The 24671-nt window shown below is 35.5% G+C and overlaps 2 protein-coding genes and 2 pseudogenes across 3 annotated transcripts; all 4 read left to right on the top strand.

Annotated features, from left to right (window-relative positions):
• LOC125479225 (disease resistance protein RUN1-like) lies at positions 1-5806 on the top strand. Its single transcript, XM_048588335.1, has 6 exons — positions 1-790; positions 2245-3343; positions 3428-3727; positions 3854-4702; positions 4795-5401; positions 5518-5806. The coding sequence occupies exons 1-6, from the start codon at positions 279-281 to the stop codon at positions 5703-5705; spliced, it is 3555 nt and encodes a 1184-aa protein (XP_048444292.1). The 5' UTR covers positions 1-278; the 3' UTR covers positions 5706-5806.
• Positions 5807-8246: 2440 nt separating this feature from the next.
• Positions 8247-11564, top strand: LOC125479227 (annotated as a pseudogene).
• Positions 11565-11784: 220 nt separating this feature from the next.
• Positions 11785-18521, top strand: LOC103930118 (disease resistance protein RUN1-like). Of its 2 annotated transcripts, none has more exons than XM_048588331.1 (6): positions 11785-13177; positions 14601-15699; positions 15786-16085; positions 16541-17389; positions 17482-18088; positions 18205-18521. In XM_048588331.1, the coding sequence occupies exons 1-6, from the start codon at positions 12666-12668 to the stop codon at positions 18390-18392; spliced, it is 3555 nt and encodes a 1184-aa protein (XP_048444288.1). In that variant the 5' UTR covers positions 11785-12665; the 3' UTR covers positions 18393-18521. The 2 variants fall into 2 exon arrangements, with proteins under 2 accessions (XP_048444288.1, XP_048444287.1); XM_048588330.1 differs by having other exon boundaries at positions 16265-17389.
• Positions 18522-20993: 2472 nt separating this feature from the next.
• LOC125468099 lies at positions 20994-24500 on the top strand (annotated as a pseudogene).
• The last annotated feature ends 171 nt before the right edge of the window (positions 24501-24671 follow it).

The raw sequence follows: 24671 nt of genomic DNA, 5'->3' as shown, positions 1-24671 counted from the left end.
AGATGAGCAACGATCAATATAATTGTTATTTATAAAATCACACATAAAATAAGAAGTAATCTTTACTTTTTCTTTTCATGTCTGCCACTAGCGGCCGACCATGACTTAAAGAAATGCTTTTTGGGTCAATGGATGGGAACGGCCCATTTTATAATATTGTTTGTAAATTTTTCTGGAAGTAGATGGAAATGATCCAATTACATATTTCTCCTGCTCACAGACATTTGCATTGCACGTAGCAAACACCAGTTTTTTTGTTTGAACATCGATCCACATCAATGGCTCTTGTGAGAACATCTCCAGGAACCTCCTCTAATTCCAACACTTTTCGGGGTTATCGCTACGACGTGTTCTTGAGCTTCAGAGGCGAAGAAACTCGCAAGACTTTTACCGACCACCTCTACACAGCCTTGAACAACGCAGGATTTCTTACGTTCAGAGACGACGACGAACTTGAGAGAGGAGAAGATATAAAGCCAGGACTGCAGAAAGCGATCCAGCAGTCACGAACTTCTGTTGTCGTGTTTTCGAAAGATTACGCGTCATCCAGTTGGTGTCTTGATGAGCTTGTGCTGATCCTTGAACGCAAGCGGACCACCTCGGACCATGTAGTTTTACCAGTCTTCTACGATGTCGATCCGTCCCACGTGAGGAAGCAGACAGGAAGTGTTGGAAAAGCATTTGCTAGAAGCCAGAAAAATCAGTCGTTGGAAAAGGTGGAGGGATGGAGGAAGGCACTTGCAGAGATTGCAGATCTAGCAGGCATGGTCTTACAAAATCAAGCTGATGGGTAACTTTCATTATCTTCATTTCTCTTCTCTTTCTTGGGTCAATTTGATGTATGATCCGTAGTGACCTAGATTTTTATATATTTATTAATTCAATCTCAGTAGCGAATAATAATCTCAATTTAGGTAAACTTAAAGAAATCACACTCTACTCAACTCAAGGATTAGTCATTTTCCATGTTAATCTACTGGTTTCCAGTTGCTTAAAGATTTTTGAAAGCTGGTGTGGAAAAAAGTTAGGATGTGATCTGTAATGTATTTGTCTATAGTTCGTATAAATTATGCAATGTATTCCATTTTTTTTAGGAAAACTAATAAAAAAAATGTTTGAGTTTTAACGATAAGGGCAAAATAAAGGGTAAAATGAATAGTATCAGGATTGACTTTTTAGTGTAAAAATGTGATTTTTCGTTAAAATCATCAAGAGTTTTTTGTTAAAGTTTTTTTTTTTTTTTTTTCAATTTAATTTTGTCAGCAGTCCTCTTTTTGCTTAAATATTTTTGAATTCTGGTGTGCAAAAAAGTTAGGATGTGATTTGTAATGTATTTGTCTATAGTTCGTATAAATTATCGGATGTATTCTTTTTTTTAAGAAAACTAATGAAAAATGTTTGAGTTTATCGATAAGGACTTAGAAAAACTAATGAAAAATGTTTGAGTTTTAACGATAAGGACAAAATAAATGGTAAAATAAATAGTATCAGGATTGATTTTTTATTGTAAAAATGTGATTTTTCGTTAAAGTGAACAGTACCGAGAGCTTTTTGTTAAAATTTATTTTTTCTTTTTTTTTTCCAATTTAATTTTGTCAGCAGTCCTCTTTTTACTTAAATATTTTTGAAAGCTGGTGTGCAAAAAAGTTAGGATGTGATCTGTATTGTATTTGTCTATAGTTCGTCTAAATTATGCGATGTATTCTTTTTTTTTAGGAAAGCTAATGAAAAAGGTTTGAGTTTTAACGATAAAGACGAAATAAAGGGTAAAGTGAATAGTATCATAATTGACTTTTTAGTGTAAAAATGTAGTTTTTGGTTAAAGTGAACAGTAGTGAGAGTTTTTTGTTAAAGTTTCTTTTTGCTTTTCTTTTTTCAATTTAATTTTGTCAGCAATCCTCTTTTTTTTTTTTTTTTCCTTATTTTAACAAAGGCAATCAACATATGTTTTAATTATCTAATTTCCCCAATTCCTTTTTCATTTTGTTTGCAAAATCAAGCTACTGGTTTCCAGTTGCTTAAATTTTTTTCAAAGTTCGTGTGGAAAAAAGTTAGGATGTGATTTGTGATGTATTTGTCTATAGTTCGTATAAATTATGCGCTGTATTCCTTTCTTCTTCTTTTTTTTTCAATTTAATTTTGTCAGCAGTCCTTTTTTTTCCTTATTTAAACAAAGGCAATCAACATATGTTTTAATTATCTAATTTCTCCAATTCATTTTTCATTTTGTTTGCAAATTCTTAGGTACGAGTCAAAGTTTATCAAAAACATTGTTAAAGTGATAGGAGACAAGTTAAGTCGCACGCCATTGAGTGTTGAACAAAAATTGATTGGAATTCAATCTCAAGCCAAACACATCAATTTGTGGTTACAAGATGGATCAAGTGATGTTGGTATATTTGTTATGTATGGCATGTCTGGAATAGGGAAGACAACCATTGCAAAACATGTTTACAATTCAAACTTCAGAAGCTTTCAAGGAAGTAGTTTCATTGAAAATATCAAAGAAACAGCAGATCAACCAAATGGCTTAGTTCAAATACAAATGAAACTTCTTTGTGATATTTTGAAAGGCAGAGAAGTGAAAATACACAGTGTTAGTGAGGGAATAATTAAGATTGAAGGGGCCGTAAGCACTAGAAGAATTCTACTTGTTCTTGATGATGTTGACCAAATGGACCAATTAGATGCAATCCTAAGGATGAAAGATCAGTTTTATCCGGGAAGTAAGATACTAATAACAACTAGGCGTGAAAGGTTGTTAAAGCTAGATCAAGTTACAGAGGTGCACAAAGTTCAAACTTTGGATTACAATGAATCATTAAAGCTTTTGAGTTGGCATGCTTTTGGCCAGGACCATCCCATAGAAGAATACATGGAGCACTCAAAACAGCTAGTGCAACATAGCGGCGGACTTCCATTAGCTCTAAAGGTTTTGGGTTCTTCTTTATCAGGGGAAAGTATAGATGTATGGGAAAGTGCATTGGAGAAGCTAAAAGTTATTCCTGATGGTCAAATCATGAATAAACTAAGAATAAGCTATGAAAGTTTAAAAGATGAACATGACCGGCAATTATTCCTCCACATTGCTTGTTTCCTAATAGGAAGGAACAAAAGCTACATTGTTAGAATACTCGATGGATGTGATTTCTATACAATCATTGGCATTCAAAATCTCATTGACAGATGCTTGGTGACACTTGATGAATATGGCAAGGTGGAAATGCATGACATGATTCGTGCTATGGGAAGAGAAATTGCTCATCAAGAATCAGAAGAGCCTGAGAAACGTAGTAGATTATGGCGCCATAAGGATTCTTTCCATGTATTAAGGAAAAAGAATGTAAGAAACATGCCTTTTATGCCTATATATGTATTTCTTCTTGTGAAAATTATGCATATTAATGTCTCTTTTTTTTTTTTTTAGGGTACGAAAAAAATCCAAGGTCTTGTCCTGGATATGCGTAACCATCCTGTAAACAGTCCAATAAACACAAATGAGATAGTCTTGGAAACCAATGCATTTGCAAGGATGCGCAATTTACAACTACTCCATCTTAGTCATGTACGAGTGGATGGACGTTATGCAGATTTCCCTACAGAATTAAGATGGTTGTGTTGGCTTGAATTTCCTTTGGATTCTATACCAATTGATTTTCCTTTGGAGAACGTAATTGTTCTTGAAATGCAATATAGTAGCTTGAGACAAGTATGCAGAGGAACAAAAGTATGTTACTTTATGCATTTCAATTCCCTTTCCTTATTTTCTTTAATTCGATGACTAATTTCTTATCTTAGATACTTATTTCATTGTTCTATTTTCTTTTCATTTTTTTTCCCTCTGTTTCCACAGTTTCTTCCATCGTTGAAGATCCTTGACGTCAGCCATTCTCATGGCCTTGGTGAAACCATTGACTTCTCACTTTTCCCCAATCTAGAGGAACTGATTCTTGTAGATTGCACAAGCGTGAAGAATGTTCATGAATCCATTGAAAACCTGGGGAGACTCGTGTACTTGAATATGAAGGATTGCAAGAATCTTAGGAAGCTTCCGAAGAACATGTACATGCTTAAATCACTTGAAACACTCATTTTATCTGGTTGCTCAAATCTTGATGAGTTTCCAGTGGAGATGATGAAGAAGATGGAGTCTCTGAAAGTTCTTGAGACAGATGGAATTCCAATAAGTGAATTATGGCCAGAAAGAAGTTCAGCTATCTTGAGTTCTTTTCCATCCTCTATAGTAGAGTTAAGTCTGAAGGGGTGCAGTCTTTCTGATGATGTGTTTCCTACGGATTTAAGTAATCTATCCCACTTGCGAAGACTAAATTTAGATGAGAATCCAATTTGCAGTCTGCCAGTTTTCATCAAAGGTTTGAGGAGGATCAATGAACTCTCTTTCAGGGGTTGTGATAGGCTCGAATCGCTTATAGGGTTGCCGGAAGTACACCAATGGATAAGTATAGTCGGATGCATATCATTAAAAAAAATAGGTTTTCATTACCCTCGGCTATGGTGTCCAATGTATGTGGGTGACAACGGGAATCTTGTTGAGTGGGAATTCAATTACAAGTTAGAGCCTATTGATAGAGTTGATGTGGAAATGATCAAACTTTTGGGCTTGAGCAACTTGGAATCCATGCCAGCTGTTCGAATGAATAATCCATGGACACTCAGGGATCCCAAAGAGGTCCCCGTCCAGGTGCGCCTCTCTTTCTCTCTCTCATAAGTCTTAAATATATAATGGGAAACAAATGACTGAGTAATGTTGTGATGACTGTGGCAAATACATAGGGACTGTATCAATGTGGTATATTCAGCACGTTTTTTGTTGGGAATGATGTTCCAGGCCGGTTCAGCTATAAAAGTACCAAGTCCTCGATATCTTTTATTGTCCCTTTACTACTTGCTAGTCACAGAATTCGAGGCTTGAACATCTTTGCTACCTATGCAAAGGAAAATTCAAATAATTATTTTACTACACCTGGTATTGCTCCAATAATGATCAAAGTGAGAAACAAGAGTAAGGGTCTGAAGTGGATCCTTGCCCCAGAGTTCCATGGAATTCCAGATGACGGAGAAGATATGATATGGTTGAGCCATTGGAAGATGGAGAATAAAACAATATTACAATGTGGAGATGAAGTGGTGGTTTCGGTAATAATCGGACGACGTGACGTGTTTTGGGTAAAGGAGTTTGGTGTCGAGCTTGTGCAGGAGCACCAAGACAAGATGAGTACCCAACACAACTCCAAATCAGATCCTAATTATCCATTTGTTATGGGTGGAGATTTCAAGACGTGGAAGTGCAGACCGGGAATATACTTCCTGGGCGGTTATGCAACAAAAGATACTGACGACATTGATATACTCATCATGGACTCTGATGAAGAAGACACAAGTATGTTGTGTTGTTGTATTGCATTGAATTATACTCCATCCAAACACTTCCAGGTGTGTCCGTATTCATTTCAAAAACGTTTCCAATAAATTTGATGTTATTTTTATGTTTTTCAGACAAAGAAAGGCAAGAGAATGAACCTGATGACACAATTCCAAGGACGAGGGTTGCTAGAAATAACTGCAGCCTGAGAGGCTGGAAGGTGCGCCTCACAGCTGTCGGCTTCTTTTTCGCACTTGCTCTAGTAGGTTGGTCCTCCATCTCCCAAAAAAAGAAGCGACACTCGCCCACAAGCCCACCATGAGTTTGTAATTTGACTTGATATAGATATATCTTTGCATTCCTTGCTCTCAAGATGTTTTCTACCTTCAAAACTTCAAGTTCAAAGCTAATTATTCTTAACCACTTGAGATCTAAAAGCCCATTGCAACTAGATACTGAAGTTTAAGTGTGTTCAACGCCATCAAATATAGCATAAGCAATACTAGTAGAGGATCAGTAAATAAGTAAAACAAAAAAATGCTTCTACACATGGTAGAGATTTGTTTTTTTTTTTTTGGGGGGGGGGGGCGTGGGAAGCAGACCTCACAGGCTGCACATCCAAGTGGCAAACAAAATTTTAAATAAAGCTAATGGCGGATGAAGAGTATTGAAACACTTATAGCCCTCGAACACAGGTTACATGGTCTTTTCTTATAACAATAAAAGGAACAAATTCATCAAGTCACATTTGGGCCATTAAAAAAAAATGAAGCAAACACCACAAACAACCCAAAATATGTTCAAACCTAATTTGGGCGTTAAAACTAATTATAAACTGCATCCATCCCAATTAACGAATTTATACCTCATTTGGGCGTTAAAACTAATTATAAACTGCATGCATCCCAAACAATGAATTTGTACCTCATTTGGAAGTTAAAATAGCACATGGGAAAAATGAAAATTCCATGGGACATTTAATCCAACGAATTTACAGATGGGTCCTAAGATTAGCATAGGATTATAGTTAACCACAAGTATATGCAATCAGTCCCTCTCCCTGTGTAGTGTTGTCCCCCTCAGGAACCTGCACATCCATAAATCATGTTTAGTCATGTTTAAATTACTAAACGTACAAAACTTAAGAAAAACCCATCTTGATGTTAAAAATATGAATTGTATCTAAGTAGAAATTTTTAATTGTGACGCGAACACAAGTGGTACACTATATATTTTAATAGAAGCGGTGAGAAATTTTATTTTATAAGTTATCAACTTTTTAATGACACGTAATGTACTATCCCGTGTACCGGTCACATTGAAAAATTTCTCGTATACGAGCATATCGTGAGACCTTGGGAACTGTGAAATTTTCATTCTTTTCAATTTAGATGTAAGAGTTAAAATCTTACATTGCCAAATACACAACTGCTGATTTCCTCATCTAACCTGCCTAACCATTTTGCTTGGATCTCTCACATAAGAAGCAACTTGTTCACTAATATTCTGCACTTGGAAAAAGAAAAATGAATTCTTGGTGAATATCTGGCAAAGCATGGCACAAGTCCGTCATAAGGAAAGGCATGGTTACAAGTTCAATTATAGAGCCAGACTTGATTAAAGTCGTATGATTCTCTCCTCTCTTTTTTTTCCCTTCTTTTCTCTCTCCTCCTATTTGAACAGTCACGGTTAAGTCACGTCAACATCTTATATTAATTTTTTTATAGAAAGAGAAAGACAACATAAAAAATATGAAAGGAGGAGATGAAAGGGGATGGAAAGAAGAGGGGAAAGAATCCTAGTCCCTGATTAAAATCATGCAGTTTGCTTTTAATAGCAGTAGCACATGTGGTTACCTTCGTCTTCCTCTGCCATTTGTCTATCGATTTGTTTCTGAAAGTGGCTATTCTACAAGATACAGCATGACAGGTCTTAGTTAGACCAAGTAACCGGCATGGAAATGCTTTCTGAAGTAAGATTTTGAACTCGAGAGCTTTGTGCCAAAGAGACTTCAGAAAAATGAAAAAAAAAAAGAACATAGAATATGAGTAAGAATAAACATCGATCATACAATAATTCACTGTATAAATCATTTTTTCAACTTTAAAGTGTGGCTTAAAAGGAAGCTTTAAACAAGTAGCAATAATTTCATATTGAAAAATAAAACCTATTTCATGGATATTACAAGAGCCATTATTTTGAAAAACACACCTTTTGGTTCTCCACTGCTTGACTTTTAAGAAGATCTTCGTCCTTGTGACGATTCAGATTCTTTAAAATATCTCTGCGATGGAATAAACAAAACCATTCTAGGCCAAAATTGACTTATTCGATTTGATTATGTTCATTGATTTTTCTGTTCACATGTTTACCCCTACTTGCCATGTAGTTTTGGGGGTGTTCTTCTCTTTAGAGCATAGTGCTCTTCTCTTTACACACAACTTTCAATTTTATGCTTCTTAAATTAAGAGACCATTTGATAAGCATTTCGTTTTTAGTTTAAAAATATAAAAAACTAAATGGAGATTTCAAAATTTGGCCTACAATTTTCGCTTTTGATTTTCAATTTTAATTTTTTCTCTAACAACTGAAAACTAAAAATAGTTACAAAAAGAAATTTTCAGTTTTTAATTTTCAAAAAAAAAATAAAAACTGAAAACTCCAAACTATAGACTAAAAATTAAAAAGTGAAATCAGAATGGGCTCTCAACAAAATTTAAAAAATACGGGGCTTAATTACTGAATTCAAAGCAGGGCTTATTAACGCTACGAGGCCCAATGGATCCACATAAATATTTTTCGTTATATTATTTTTAAATAAAAACTAAAACTCTTTATTTACAAGTTATGGCTTGTTATTTTATTTTATAAGGAAAAAGAAAGAAAGCAATGAACAGCTGCACATAAACTAAATACAAAAAGGAATGAAATGAAATGAAGAGGAGTGGGAGACTAACGTTTAATTCAAGATAAATCAGCCTCCAGATCAAGTCTTGAAGGGCACAACTCTGAAAAATCGAGACTACCTACCGCTGAGCTCCGACCAACCGTTGATGGAGGCAATCAGGAAGCTCAGAGATCAGGTCGCCAAGCAACAGCAGGTACTCTCTCTCGTTTGATTCCGAATTTGTATTTCGGTATGGATTATGATATGAACATAATCTGTGTTGATTGCGAGATACTGAGATTGCTTAATGAATAATATTTATATAATTGTTCGAGTTGAATTGGATCGATTCGAATTCGAATAGATTTTTCACTGTTTCTGCTCTGTTTGGGGATGTGTTGGAGTGTGATGTTGCTGAATTTCTGAAATTTTGAGCTAGGCGTTGCTAATTACTTATCGATTTTCGGATTTAATTGGATGCTTAATTTTTACATTTTCGGAAAACTTCAAGCGAAAATGGCATATAATTCAACGTTCTATGCTTTATTAATGCATAAGAGTTAGTCGTAGCTTTATCGAGTTTGCTTTTGATTATTTTGTGAACACCGTCAGGCTGTGTTCAAACAATTTTCTGGTGGCATATATGGGGGATCGGATAATGTTGCCTCGGATGAAAATGAATTTCAACAGCATCAGAAACTCGAGAAGCTGTACACATCAACTCGTGCTGCCAAGGTTGCTACGCTTATTTTTTGTCTGTGCTTTAAACGAGCATCACGTTAGTTGTGTTACCTATCGTTTTTTGCTTCTTCTTTAACAGCATTACCAAAAGGAAACTGTCCGCTGAGTGGAAGGTTACATTGTGGCCGGTTCAAAGCACGTTGAAATAGGTATGTTGCTTGAAATGCGTTGTCTTTTCTTGGGAGTTTGGATATGAATTCATGTTGGTTTTATCAGTTGGCATACATAATACTTTTTCAACAGGTACCAAGCTATCAGAAGATAGCAGGAAATATGGTTCTGAAAAGACTAATTTTCGTGTGCATTTGATCATTACGAAAGAAATTTACAGTAAAAATTGTTTCCATTTTCACGTGGGGTTCAAGAACTGGACTACTTTTTGTGTTATTATGCATCATAGGACAAACTGGTTCACCGTTTCTTTCTATAGGTTTGCATAATAACTCTTTCTGTGCTTATCAATTTGCCTGTGTAGGTTTCAGAGCCTTTAAGGGCAATGATAGTGGGAGCGCCCTTGGAGGATGCTCGACATCTAGCTCAACAATATGCTACAATGCGGCAAGAAGCTGAAGCTCAGGTATATGCAGTTTCTTCTGTTTCCTACCCATTTTATACTACAGTGATTTTATATGTTACATGGTTATCGTACATTTTCTCGGTTAACTTTTTTTGTTTTCTTTTAAAAGTGTTTGTTCATTTTGAGACAATCATGCATTGGTATTCATAGAGAACGCAAAATCTTAAGTTGTTTAATGTAAACTTGTTGAGATTGCTTCATTACTTGAAGCTTTGTTGTAATTTGGTTGTTGGTTTTTTTATTACTCCTTCAGATTTGTCTATATATACTAACTTCCACCGGGATAGGCTATAGATGTTTCCAGATGCCAAACCAAAGCACAGGATTCTGCAGGTAATGCTGATATTATCATGAACTGCTGAAGCCAAGCTTCAGGAGCTGCAGTCTAGCGTTGCAATATTGGGAAAAGAAGCTAGTGCAACTATGGCTGCTGTTGAAGGTCAACAGCAAAGATTGACTCTTCAGCGGCTTCTTGCAATGGTAAGGGATTGCCTTCCCTTTTTTATTTAAGTATTAAGACCTTGGCCTGTTCTAGTGAAAAGACTGAAAAGGAAATTAATTTTGTAAACTTGTCATTTTTCGTCCCAATTCAAGGTTGAAGCAGAGCGCAACTATCATCCAGAACGTTCTTCAGATACTTGATCAGCTTGAAGGCGAGGTATGAAATATCCTAAAGTCTTCCTTTCAGCATGAAAATTTCTTTTCCCAATTCATTTGGCTGTATATTATTCTAGTGTCTTGCTACTAAAAGCAGAGACCATTGACACTATTTGTTGGGACAGATTTTGTCAGAAAAGCAGCAAATTGAAGCATCGCATAGTCCGCCTACAGAGGACACTATGCCTCCACCACCATCGTATGAGGATCTCAGCCGTAGCTTTGCTTCTGAAACCTATGATGAATTGACAGGGTTGAGGGACTATTTCTTAGGAGAGGTATCTTTTCGCCTACTGCAGGTTATGTACACCTTCCACGCTGTAACTGATGTGGAGTTAAGTTTGTCATTCGGGGATTACGTTGTCGTCCGGAAGGTTCTGTCGTCTTTCCTGCTTGCATGCTTTCATCTTATATTCATGTTCGGATTTATTTCTTTCGTATTGAGGTTAAATTTTCATGTTCAGAGACGTCCACTCAGGTATGTTCGTCAATGCATATGCATTAGCACTCCACCGAGTGCATTAGAATATGGATTTCAGTTTTGGGTGCTGCATGCATTAAAGTAGTTTGTGTGGTTTTGGTTTTTGCTGCCGCTGAGAGCATGAGTGGTTTTCTGTAGTTGCTGAGAGTTATATTGTGAGCAGAATTCATACAGCAGCTTTCATGTACGGCACATGTAGTCGGCAGCACTGCATTTAGAAAGAGAAAGTTATATTTTCTTGACTGTTTATTCAAAACTTATATGTTGCATGTTCTGGCCTTTAAAGTGAGTCGGCGTAAGAGTCTTTATTTGAGAAAAATCAGTTTTGTGTCCATGTGTTTTCAAAGAAAATATTTTAGTTTTTAATCACTGATTTTTCATTGTGCTTCAATTAGAAATCAATTATGAGAATGTGCCTTGTGATTTTTGTAATTGGTTGATTTCAAAAAATCATTACATTTCATACATTCTGCATGATCATGATAATATCTTGCAAAGTTCGAGGAGATAGTGATTGACGGCCGTGTTAGTGTCGTGCCACTTCCACTTGAAGGCTGAAGAGAGATTGAGTAGCAAAGCGCAGTGAAAAAATTGCCTACTAGTATGTGGGTTTAGTTGATGAGTTTTGTAAGTCTTTCTGTACTCATTTTTCTTATTGTTTGTCCTGATTTAAGAGTCTAAGGATTTTCTCAGTGGTGAGTTTTATCTTGTTAAATCCTACATCATGTGTACACATGTTATTTGTCTTTTTAATTACAAATGTGTAGGATAATATTTCACTTATTTTCTTGCAGTGAACTCTATCTTAGACATTCATCAACATATAGAGTTTATGACATAGGACTTTGCTACTATATTATTCAGTGCATTCGCTCATTTATCCTAATTGTAAAATATAATATGTTCAAGACATTAAAAAAATGGAGGTGTCTTTCAACAGTTTGGATGTCACGTATGGCCATATCCTTTATTTCCACCATTCTTATCAACCGGATGGGGAGAGATTGTCTTCATCTCACAAACCCATAATGTGGCAATCGTCCATTAGAAAGGTAACGTACGTTTTGAAAATCTTGGCAAATATTGAATGAGTAATGACGCTTCTAAAAATAAAATTAAGTTATCTGAAAGAATCTCTCATAAAATAAAATAAGAAAAATTAATGAAAAGAGCTTAAAAACTTTAAGTTTTAACGATAAGAACAAAATAAAAAGTAAAGTGAATTGTACCAAGTTTGACTTTTTAGTGTAAAAATGTGATTTTTTGTTAAAGTGAACAGTATCGTAGACTTTTCGTTAAAATTTTCAATAAGGTAACAAAATAATCAACAAAAGTACCAGTACACCAAATTGGACATTTTTCAAGTTTTTTCAAACTTTCGTTATGAAACTAACTGAACATTACAAGTGCCACATTATTATGTGGTTATATCAAGTTTTAAATTTTGTCTCATAACCACATCATCTTTATGACAATCAATCTTGTAGTTGAATATATAAACCTTCGATATGGTGATATTGGAAACACTAGTTGGTGGGTTGATTGGTAGAAATGGTTTCAACAATTCAAGAACGACAAATAAGCATTGAGCAACGATCAAAATGTATTTTATTTTATCACAAAAGATGTTTGTGCAATTAGAAATGTATTTTATCACAAAAAGATGAGCAACGATCAATATAATTGTTATTTATAAAATCACACATAAAATAAGAAGTAATCCTTTCTTTTTCTTTTCATGTCTGCCACTAGCGGCCGACCATGACTTAAAGAAATGCTTTTTGGGTCAATGGATGGGAACGGCCCATTTTATAATATTGTTTGTAAATTTTTCTGGAAGTAGATGGAAATGATCCAATTACATATTTCCCCTGCTCACAGACATTTGCATTGCACCTAGCAAACACCAGTTTTTTTGTTTGAACATCGATCCACATCAATGGCTCTTGTGAGAACATCTCCAGGAACCTCCTCTGATTCCAACACTTTTCGGGGTTATCGCTATGACGTGTTCTTGAGCTTCAGAGGTGAAGAAACTCGCAAGACTTTTACCGACCACCTCTACACAGCCTTGAACAACGCAGGATTTCTTACGTTCAGAGACGACGACGAACTTGAGAGAGGAGAAGATATAAAGCCAGGACTGCAGAAAGCGATCCAGCAGTCACGAACTTCTGTTGTCGTGTTTTCGAAAGATTACGCGTCATCCAGGTGGTGTCTTGATGAGCTTGTGCTGATCCTTGAACGCAAACGGACCACCTCATACCATGTAGTTTTACCAGTCTTCTACGATGTCGATCCGTCCCATGTGAGAAAGCAGACAGGAAGTGTTGGAAAAGCATTTGCTAGAAGCCAGAAAAATCAGTCGCCGGAAAAGGTGGAGGGATGGAGGAAGGCACTTGCAAAGATTGCAGACCTAGCAGGCATGGTCTTGCAAAATCAAGCTGATGGGTAACTTTCATTATCTCCATTTCTCTTCTCTTTCTTGGGTCAATTTGATGTATGATCCGTAGTGACCTAGATTTTTATATATTTATTAATTCAATCTCAGTAGTGAATAATAATCTCAATTTAGGTCAACTTAAAGAAATCACACTCAACTCAACTCAAGGATTAGTCATTTTCCATGTTAATCTACTGGTTTCTAGTTGCTTAAATATTTTTGAAAGCTGGTGTGGAAAAAAGTTAAGATGTGATCTGTAATGTATTTGTCTATAATTCGTATAAATTATGTGATGTATTCCATTTTTTTTAGGAAAACTAATAAAAAATGTTTGAGTTTTAACGATAAGGGCAAAATGAATAGTATCAGGATTGACTTTTTAGTGTAAAAATGTGATTTTTCGTTAAAATGAACAGTACCGAAAGCTTTTTGTTAATTTTTTTTTTTTCAATTTAATTTTGTCAGCAGTCCTCTTTTTGCTTAAATATTTTTGAAAGCTGGTGTGCAAAAGAGTTAGGATGAGATCTGTAATGTATTTGTCTATAGTTCGTATAAATTATGCGATGTATTCCTTTTTTTAGGAAAACTAATGAAAAAGGTTTGAGTTTTAACTATAAGGACATAGGAAAACTAATGAAAAGTGTTTGAGTTTTAACGATGAGGACAAAATAAAGGGTAAAATGAATAGTATCAAGATTGATTTTTTATTGTAAAAATGTGATTTTTTGTTAAAGTCAGCATCGAGAGTTTTTTGTTAAAGTTTCTTTTTTCTTTTTTTTTTCAATTTAATTTTGTCAGCAGTCTTCTTTTTACTTAAATATTTTTGAAAGCTGGTGTGCAAAAAAGTTAGGATGTGATCTGTATTGTATTTGTCTATAGTTCGTATAAATTATGCGATGTATTCCTTTTTTTTAGGAAAGCTAATGAAAAAGGTTTGAGTTTTAACAATAAAGAAAAAATAAAGGGTAAAGTGAATAGTATCAGAATTGACTTTTTAGTGTAAAAATGTGGTTTTTCGTTAAAGTGTACAGTACTGGGAGCTTTTTGTTAAAGTTTCTTTTTGCTTTTCTTTTTTCAATTTAATTTTGTCAGCAGTCCTCTTTTTTTTCTTTTTTTTTTCTTATTTAAACAAAGGCAATCAACATATGTTTTAATTATCTAATTTCCCCAATTCCTTTTTCATTTTGTTTGCAAAATCAAGCTACTGGTTTCCAATTGCTTAAATTTTTTTGAAAGTTGGTGTGGAAAAAAGTTAGGATGCGATTTGTGATGTATTTGTCTATAGTTCGTATAAATTATGCGTTGTATTCCTTTCTTCTTCTTGTTTTTTCAATTTAATTTTGTCAGGATTATTTAAACAAAGGCAATCAACTTATGTTTTAATTATCTAATTTCTCCAATTCATTTTTCATTTTGTTTGCAAATTCTTAGGTACGAGTCAAAGTTTATCAAAAAAATTGTTAAAGTGATAGGAGACAAGTTAAGTCGCACGCCATTGAGTGTTGAACCAAAGTTGATTGGAATTCAATCTCAAGCGGAACGCATCAATTTGTGGTTACAAGATGGATCAAGTGATGTTGGTATATTTGTTGTGTATGGCATGTCTGGAATAGGGAAGACAACCATTGCAAAACATGTTTACAATTCAAACTTTAGAAGCTTTCAAGGAAGTAGTTTCATTGAAAATATCAAAGAAACAGCAGATCGACCAAATGGCTTAGTTCAAATACAAATGCAACTTCTTTGTGATATTTTGAACGACAGAGAAGTGAAAATACACAGTGTTAGTGAGGGAACAATTAAGATTGAAAGGGCCATAAGCTTTAGAAGAGTTCTACTTGTTCTTGATGATGTTGACCACATGGACCAATTAGATGCAATCCTAAGGATGAAAGATCATTTTTATCCGGGAAGTAAGATACTAATAACAACTAGGCGTGAAAGGTTGTTAAAGGTAGATCAAGTTACAGAGGTGCACAAAGTTCAAACTTTGGATTACAATGAATCATTAAAGCTTTTCAGTTGGCATGCTTTTGGCCAGGACCATCCCATAGAAGAATACATGGAGCACTCAAAACAGCTAGTACAACATAGCGACGGACTTCCATTAGCTCTAAAAGTTTTGGGTTCTTCTTTATCAGGGGAAAGTATAGGTGTATGGGAAAGTGCATTGGAGAAGCTAAAAGTTATTCCTGATGGTGAAATCATGAATAAACTAAGAATAAGCTATGAAAGTTTAAAAGACGACCATGACCGGAAATTATTCCTCCACATTGCTTGTTTCCTAATAGGAAGGAACAAAAGTTACATTGTTAGAATATTGGATGGATGTGATTTCTATACAACCATTGGCATTCAAAATCTTATTGATAGATGCTTGGTGACACTTGATGAACACGGCAAGGTGAACATGCATGACATGATTCGTGCTATGGGAAGAGAAATTGTTCGCCAAGAATCAGAAGAGCCTGAGAAACGTAGTAGATTATGGCGCCCCAAGGATTCTTTCCAAGTATTGAGGAAAAAGAATGTAAGAAACATGTCTTTTATGTCTATATATGTATTTCTTATGGGTAAAATTATGCATATTAATGTCTCTTTTTTTTTTTCCTTTAGGGTACAAAAAAAATCCAAGGTCTTGTCCTGGATATGCGTAACCATCCTGTAAACAGTCCAATAAACACAAATGAGATAGTCTTGGAAACCAATGCATTTGCAAGGATGCGCAATTTACATCTACTCCATCTTAGTCATGTACGACTAGATGGATGTTATGCAGACTTCCCTACAGGATTAAGATGGTTGTGTTGGCTTGAATTTCCTTTGGATTCTATACCAATTGATTTTCCTTTGGAGAACGTAATTGTTCTTGAAATGCAATACAGTAGCTTGAGACAAGTATGCAAAGGAACAAAAGTATGTTACTCTATGCATTTCAATTCATTTTCCTTATTTTGTTAGTTTTTCATTTGTTGACTAACTCCATGTGTTAAAATGAACTACAATGTTTTCTTTAATTTGATGACTAATTTCTTATCTTAGATACTTATTTCATTGTTCTTTTTTCTTTTCTTTTTTTTCCTCTGTTTCCACAGTTTCTTCCATCGTTAAAGATCCTTGACGTCAGTCATTCTCATGGCCTTAGTGAAACCATTGACTTCTCACTTTTCCCCAATCTAGAGGAATTGATTCTTGTAGATTGCACAAGCCTGAAGAATGTTCACGAATCCATTGGAAACCTGGAGAGACTCGTGTACTTGAATATGAAGGATTGCAAGAATCTTAGGATGCTTCCGAAGAACATGTGCATGCTTAAATCACTTGAAACACTCATTTTATCTGGTTGCTCAAATCTTGATGAGTTGCCACAGTTTCTTCCATCGTTGAAGATCCTTGACGTCAGCCATTCTCATGGCCTTAGTGAAACCATTGACTTCTCACTTTTCCCCAATCTAGAGGAACTGATTCTTGTAAATTGCACAAGCCTGAAGAATGTTCATGAATCCATTGGAAACCTGGAGAGACTCATGTACTTGAATATGAAGGATTGCAAGAATCTTAGGAAGCTTCCGAAGAACATGTACATGCTTAAATCACTTGAAACACTCATTTTATCTGGTTGCTCAAATCTTGATGAGTTTCCAGTGGAGATGGTGAAGAAAATGGAGTCTTTGAAAGTTCTTGAGACAGATGGAATTCTAATAAGTGAATTGTGGCCAGAAAGAAGTTCAACTATCTTGAGTTCTTTTCCATCCTCTTTGGTAGAGTTAAGTCTGAAAGGGTGCAATCTTTCTGATGATGTCCTTCCTACGGATTTAAGTAATCTATCCCACTTGCGAAGACTACATTTAGATGAGAATCCAATTTGCAGTCTGCCAGTTTTCATCAAAGGTTTGAGGAGGATTGATGAACTCTCTTTCAAGGGTTGTGATAAGCTTGAATCGCTTATGGGGTTGCCGGGCGTACACCAAAGGATAAGTATAGCCGGATGCATATCATTAAAAAAATTATCTTTTCATCCCCCTAAGCAACGGTGTTCAGTATATGTGGGTGACAACTGGAATCTTATTGAGTGGGAGTGCTTTTACAAGTTAGAGCTTATTGATAGAGTTGATGTGGAAATGATCAAACTTTTAGGCTTGTGCAACTTGGAATCCATGCCAGCTGTTCGAATGAAACATCCATACTCATACAGGGATCCAAAAGAGGTCCCCGTCCAGGTGCGCCTCTCTTTCTCTCTCTCATAAGTCTTAAATATATAATGGGAAAGAAATGACTGAGTAATGTTGTTATGACTGTGGCAAATACACAGGGACTGTATCAATATGGTATATTCAACACATTTTTTGTTGGGAATGAGGTTCCAGGCCAGTTCAGCTATAAAAGTACCAAGTCCTCGATATCTTTTATTGTCCCTTTACTACTTGCTAGTCACAGAATTCGAGGCTTGAACATCTTTGTTACCTATGCAAAGGAAAATTCAAATAATTATTTTACTTTACCTAGAATTGCTCCAATAATGATCAAAGTGAGAAACAAGAGTAAGGGTCTGAAGTGGATCCAAGCCCCAATGTTCTATGGAATTCCAGGTGACGGAGAAGATATGATATGGTTGAGCCATTGGAAGATGGAGAATGAAGCAATATTACAATGTGGAGATGAAGTGGTGGTTTCGGTAATAACCGGACGACGTGACGTGTTTTGGGTAAAGGAGTTTGGTGTCGAGCTTGTGCAAGAGCACCAAGACAAGATGAGTACCCAACACAACTCCAAATCAGATCCTAATTATCCATTTGTTATCGGTGGAGATTTGAAGACGTGGAAGTGCAGACCGGGAATATACTTCCTGGGCTGTTATGCAACAAAAGATACTGACGACATTGATATACTCATCATGGACTCTGATGAAGAAGACACAAGTATGTTGTGTTGTTGTATTGCATTTAATTATACTCCATCCAAACACTTCCAGGTGTGTCCGTATTCATTTCAAAAATGTTTCCAATAAATTTTATGTTATTTGTATGTTTTTCAGACAAAGAAGGGCAAGAGAATGAACCTGATGACACAATTCCAAAGACGAGGGTTGCTAGCAATAACTGCAGCCTGAGAGGCTGGAAGGTGCGCCTCACAGCTGTCGGCTTCTTTTTCGCGCTTGCTCTAATAGGTTGGTCCTCCATCTCCCAAAAAAAGAAGCGACATTCGTCCACAAGCCCACCATGAGTTTGTAATTTGACTTGGTATAGATATATCTTTGCATTCCTTGCTCTCAAGATGTTTTCTACCTTCAAAACTTCAAGTTCAAAGCTAATCACTCTTAACCGCTTGAGATCTAAAAGCCCCTTCCAACTAGATACCGAAGTTTAAATGTGTTCAACGCCATCAAATATTGCATAAAATACATCCAGCATTAGCGATACTAGCAGAGTATCAGTAAATAAGTAAAACAAAAAAATGCTTCTACACGTGGTAGCGTTTTTTTATTTTTTTTTTTATTTTTTTATGTGTGGAGGGTGGGGGGCGGGAATTATTTCGGCATCAGGAAAAACAAAAGCAGACCTCACAGGCTGCACATCCAAGTGGCAAACAAATCAAAATTTTAAATAAAGCTAATGGCGCATGAAGAGTATTGAAACACTTATAGTCCTCGAAAACAGGCTACATGGTCTTTTCTTATAACAATAAAAGGAACAAATTCATCAAGTCGCATTTGAACCATTTAAAAAAAAAATGAAGCAAACACCACAAACAACCCAAAATATGTTCAAACTAATTATAAACCGCATCCATCCCAATTAATGAATTTATACCTCATTTGTGCGTTAAAACTAATTATAAACTGCATGCATCCCAAATAATGAATTTGTACCTCATTTGGAAGTTAAAATAGCACATGGGAAAAATGAAAATTCCGTGGGACATTTAATCCAACGAATTTACAGATGGGTCCTAAGATTAGTATAGGATTATAGTTAACCACAAGTATATGCAATCAGTCCCTCTCCCTGTGTAGTGTTGTTCCCCTCAAGAACCTGCACATCCATAAATCATGTTTAGTCATGTTTAAATTACTAAACGTACAAAACTTAAGAAAAACTCATCTTGATGTTAAAAATATGAATTGTATCTAAGGAGAAATTCTTAATTGTGACGCGAATATAAGTGGTATACTACATATTTTAATAAAAGTGGTGAGAAATTTTATTTTTTAAGTTATTAACTTTTTAGTGACACGTAATGTACTATGTCGTGTACCGGTCACATTGAAAAATTTCTCGTATATGAGCATGCACGTGAGACCTTGGGAACTGTGAAATTTTCATTCTTTTCAATTTAGATGTAAGAGTTAAAATTTTACAGTGCCAAATACACAATTGCTGATTTCCTCATCTGACCTGCCTAACCATTTTGCTTGGATCTCTCACATAAGAAGCAACTTGTTCACTAATATTCTGCAATTGGAAAAAGAAAAATGAATTCTTGGTAAATATCTGGCAAAGCATGGCACAAGTCCGTCATAAGGAAAGGCATGGTTACAAGTTCAATTATAGAGCCAGACCTGATTAAAGTCGTATGATTCTCTCCCTTCTTTTTTTTCCTTATTTTCTCTCTTCTCCTATTTGAACGGTCACGGTTAAGCCACGTCAACATCTTATATTAATTTTTTATAGAAAGAGAAAGACAATATAAAGAATATGAAAGGAGGAGATGAAAGGGGATGGAAAGAAGAGGGGAAAGAATCCTAGTCCCTGATTAAAATCATGCAGTTTGCTTTTAATAGCAGTAGCACATGTGGTTACCTTCGTCTTCCTCTGCCATTTGTCTATCGATTTGTTTCTGAAAGTGGCTATTCTACAAGATAGAGCATGACAGGTCTTAGTTAGACCAAGTAACCGGCATGGAAATGCTTTCTGAAGTAAGATTCTGAACTCAAAAGCTTTGTGCCAAAGAGACTTCAGAAAAATGAAAAAAAAAAAAAACATAGAATATGAGTAAGAATAAACATCGATCAGACAATAATTCACTGTATAAATCATTTTTTCAACTTTAAAGTGTGGCTTAAAAGGAAGCTTTAAACAAGTAGCAATAATTTCATATTGAAAAATAAAACCTATTTCATGGATATTACAAGAGCCATTATTTTGAAAAACACACCTTTTGGTTCTCCACTGCTTGACTTTTAAGAAGATCTTCGTCCTTGTGACGATTCAGATTCTTTAAAATATCTCTGCGATGGAATAAACAAAACCAATCTAGGCCAAATTGACTTATTTGATTTGATTATGTTCATTGATTTTTCTGTTCACATGTTTACCCCTACTTGCCATGTAGTTTTGGGGGTGTTCTTCTCTTTAGAGCATAGTGCTCCTCTTTACACACAACTTTCAATTTTATGCTTCTTAAATTAAGAGACCATTTGATAAACATTTCGTTTTTAGTTTAAAAATATAAAAAACTAAATGGAGATTTCAAAATTTGGCCTACAATTTTCGCTTTTGATTTTCAATTTTAATTTTTTCTTTAACAACTGAAAACTAAAAATAGTTACAAAAAGAATTTTTCAGTTTTTAATTTTCAAAAAAAATAAAAACTGAAAACTCCAAACTATAGACTAAAAATTAAAAAGTGAAATCAGAATGGGCTCTCAACAAAATTGAAAAAAGAAGGGGCTTAATTACTGAATTCAAAGCAGGGCTTATTAACGCTATGAGGCCCAATGGATCCACATAAATATTTTTAGTGATATTATTTTTAAATAAAAACTAAAACCCACTATTTACAAGTTATCGTAGTAGTATTGTTATTTTATTTTATAAGGAAAAAGAAAGAAAGCAATGAACAGCTGCACATAAACTAAATTCAAAAAGGAATGAAATGAAATGAAATGAAGAGGAGTGGGAGACATAACGTTTAATTCAAGATAAAGGAAGAAAGGTAATCGGGTTTCCAAAACCAAAAAAAGAAAGAAAGGTAATCGCACCACGACGGCGGCGACGTGGCGGTCATTTAACGGAAAATAACAGACAAATCAGCCTCCAGATCAAGTCTTACCGCTGAGCTCCGACCAACCGTTGATGGAGGCAATCAGGAAGCTCAGAGATCAGGTCGCCAAGCAACAGCAGGTACTCTCTCTCGTTTGATTCCGAATTTGTATTTCTGTATGGATTTTGATATGAACATAATCTGCGTTGATTGCGAGATACTGAGATTGCTTAATGAAATAATATTTATATAATTGTTCGAGTTGAATTGGATCGATTCGAATTCGAATAGATTTTTCACTATTTCTGCTCTGTTTGGGGATGTGTTGGAGTGTAATGTTGCTGAATTTCTGAAATTTTGAGCTAGGCGTTGCTAATTACTTATCGATTTTCGGATTTAATTGGATGCTTAATTTTTACATTTTCGGAAAACTTCAAGCGAAAATGGCATATAATTCAACGTTCTATGCTTCGTTAATGCATAAGAGTTAGTCGAAGCTTTATCGAGTTTGCTTTTGATTATTTTGTGAACACCGTCAGGCTGTGTTCAAACAATTTTCTGGTGGCATGTATGGGGCATCGGATAATGTTGCCTCGGATGAAAATGAATTTCAACAGCATCAGAAACTCGAGAAGCTGTACATATCAACTCGTGCTGCCAAGGTTGCTACGCTTATTTTTTGTCTGTGCTTTAAACGAGCATCACGTTAGTTGTGTTACCTATCGTTTTTTGCTTCTTCTTTAACAGCATTACCAAAAGGAAATTGTCCGCGGAGTGGAAGGTTACATTGTGGCCGGTTCAAAGCACGTTGAAATAGGTATGTTGCTTGAAATGCGTTGTCATTTCTTGGGAGTTTGGATGTGAATACATGTTGGTTTTATCAGTTGCTATACATAATACTTTTTCAACAGGTACCAAGCTTTCTGAAGATAGCAGGAAATATGGTTCTGAAAAGACTTGCACCAGTGGTAACACACTGGCGAGAGCTGTACTGAGTTTTGGAAGAGCTCGAGCCCAAATGGAAAGAGAGTGCGGAGTTCTACTTAAAGCCCTTGGCACACAGGTTTAAGTTAAATTATTACTATACAATGCTTCATGTTAAGTAAAAATTAAATATTGCCAGGGCCGGTTTCATACAAATGGAATTTCAACTGACTAATTTCCGTGTGCATTTGATCATTTTGAAAGAAATTTACAGTAAAAATTGTTTCCATTTTCATGTGTGGTTCAAGAACTGGACTGCTTTTTGTGTTGTTATGCATCATATGACAAACTGGTTCACCGTTTCTTTCTATAGGTTTGCATAATAACTCTTTCTGTGCTTATCAATTTGCCTGTGTAGGTTGCAGAGCCTTTAAGAGCAATGATAGTGGGAGCGCCCTTGGAGGATGCTAGACATCTTGCTCAACAATATGCTAGAATGCGGCAAGAAGCTGAAGCTCAGGTATATGCAGTTTCTTGAAGCTTTGTTGTAATTTGGTTGTTGGTTTTTTTATTACTCCTTTAGATTTGTCTATATATACTAACTTCCACCGGGATAGGCTATAGATGTTTCCAGATGCCAGACCAAAGCACGGGATTCTGCAGGTAATGCTGATATTATCATGAAACTAGAAGCTGCTGAAGCCAAGCTTCAGGAGCTGCAGTCTAGCGTTGCAATATTGGGAAAAGAAGCTAGTGCAACTATGGCTGCTGTTGAAGGTCAACAACAAAGATTGACTCTTCAGCGGCTTCTTGCAATGGTAAGGGATTGCCTTCCCTTTTTTATTTAAGTATTAAGACCTTGGCCTGTTCTAAGACTGAAAAGGAAATTAATTTTGTAAACTTGTCATTTTTGGTCCCCATTCAAGGTTGAAGCAGAGTGCAACTGTCATCCAGAACGTTCTTCAGATACTTGATCAGCTTGAAGGCGAGGTATGAAATATCCTAAAGTTTTCCTTTCAGCATGAAAATTTCTTTTCCCAATTCATTTGGCTGTATATTATTCTAGTGTCTTGCTACTAAAAGCAGAGATCATTGACACTATTTGTTGGGACAGATTTTGTCAGAAAAGCAGCAAATTGAAGCATCGCATAGTCCGCATACAGAGGACACTATGCCTCCACCACCATCGTATGAGGATCTCAGCCGTAGCTTTGCTTCTGAAACCTATGATGAATTGACAGGGTTGAGGGACTATTTCTTAGGAGAGGTATCTTTATGCTAATGTTGTTGTATCCAAGTTTTAGTCTGTTCGACTCCTTAGTTTCTAGTTACTGTTTCTTTTCGCCTACCGCAGGTTATGTACACCTTCCACGCTGTAACTGATGTGGAGTTAAGTTTGTCATTCGGGGATTACGTTGTCGGCCGGAAGGTTCTGTCGTCTTTCCTGCTTGCATGCTTTCATCTTATATTCATGTTCGGATTTATTTCTTTCGTATTGAGGTTAAATTTTCATGTTCAGAGACGTCCACTCAGGTATGTTCGTCAATGCATATGCATTAGCACACCACCGAGTGCATTAGAATATGGATTTCAGTTTTGGGTGCTGCATGCATTAAAGTAGTTTGTTTGGTTTTGGTTATTGTTGCCGCTGAGAGCATGAGTGGTTTTCTGTAGTTGCTGAGAGTTATATTGTGAGCAGAATTCATACAGCAGCTTTCATATACGGCACATGTAGTCGGCAGCACTGCATTTAGAAAGAGAAAGTTATATTTTCTTGACTGTTTATTCAAAACTTATGTGTTGCATGTTCTGGGTTTTAAAGTGAGTCGGCATAAGAGTCTTTATTTGAGAAAAATCAGTTTTGTGTCCATGTGTTTTCAAAGAAAATATTTTAGTTTTTAATCACTGATTTTTCATTGTGCTTCAATAGAAATCAATTATGAGAATGTGCCTTGTGATTTTTGTAAGTGGTTGATTTCAAAAAATCATTACATTTCATACATTCTGCATGATCACGTTAATATCTTGCAAATTTCGAGGAGATAGTGATTGACGGCCACGTTAGTGTCGTGCCACTTCCACTTGAAGGCTAAAGAGAGATTGAGTAGCAAAGCGCAGTGAAAAAATTGCCTACTAGTATGTGGGTCTAGTTGATGAGTTTTGTAAGTCTTTTTGTACTCATTTTTCTTATTGTTTGTCCTGATTTAAGAGTCTGAGGATTTTCTCAGTGGTGAGTTTTATCTTGTTAAATCCTAACACATGTTATTTGTCTTTTTAATTACAAGTGTGTAGGATAATATTTCACTTATTTTCTTGTAGTGAACTCTATCTTAGACATTCATCAACAGTTTGGATTAAAAAACACAAACTCTATCTTATTTTCTTGTAGTGAACTCTATCTTATGACATAGGACTTTGCTACTATATTATTCAGTGCATTGATTAATTTGTAAAGCGCTCATTTATCCTAATTATAAAATACAATATGTTCAAGACATTAAAAAAATGGAAGTGTCTTTCAACAGTTTGGATGTCATGTATGGCCATATCCTTTATTTCCACCATTCTTATCAACCGGATGGGGAGAGATTGTCT

This window comes from the organism of the source record quoted next, unplaced genomic scaffold, assembly GCF_019419815.1.
Source record: "Pyrus x bretschneideri cultivar Hongxiangsu unplaced genomic scaffold, Pyrus_bretschneideri_v1 Contig28, whole genome shotgun sequence".
NCBI classification, from domain to species: domain Eukaryota; kingdom Viridiplantae; phylum Streptophyta; class Magnoliopsida; order Rosales; family Rosaceae; genus Pyrus; species Pyrus x bretschneideri.
Note: the sequence above shows the minus strand (reverse complement) of the source record. Positions and strands in the feature narration are given on the sequence as shown.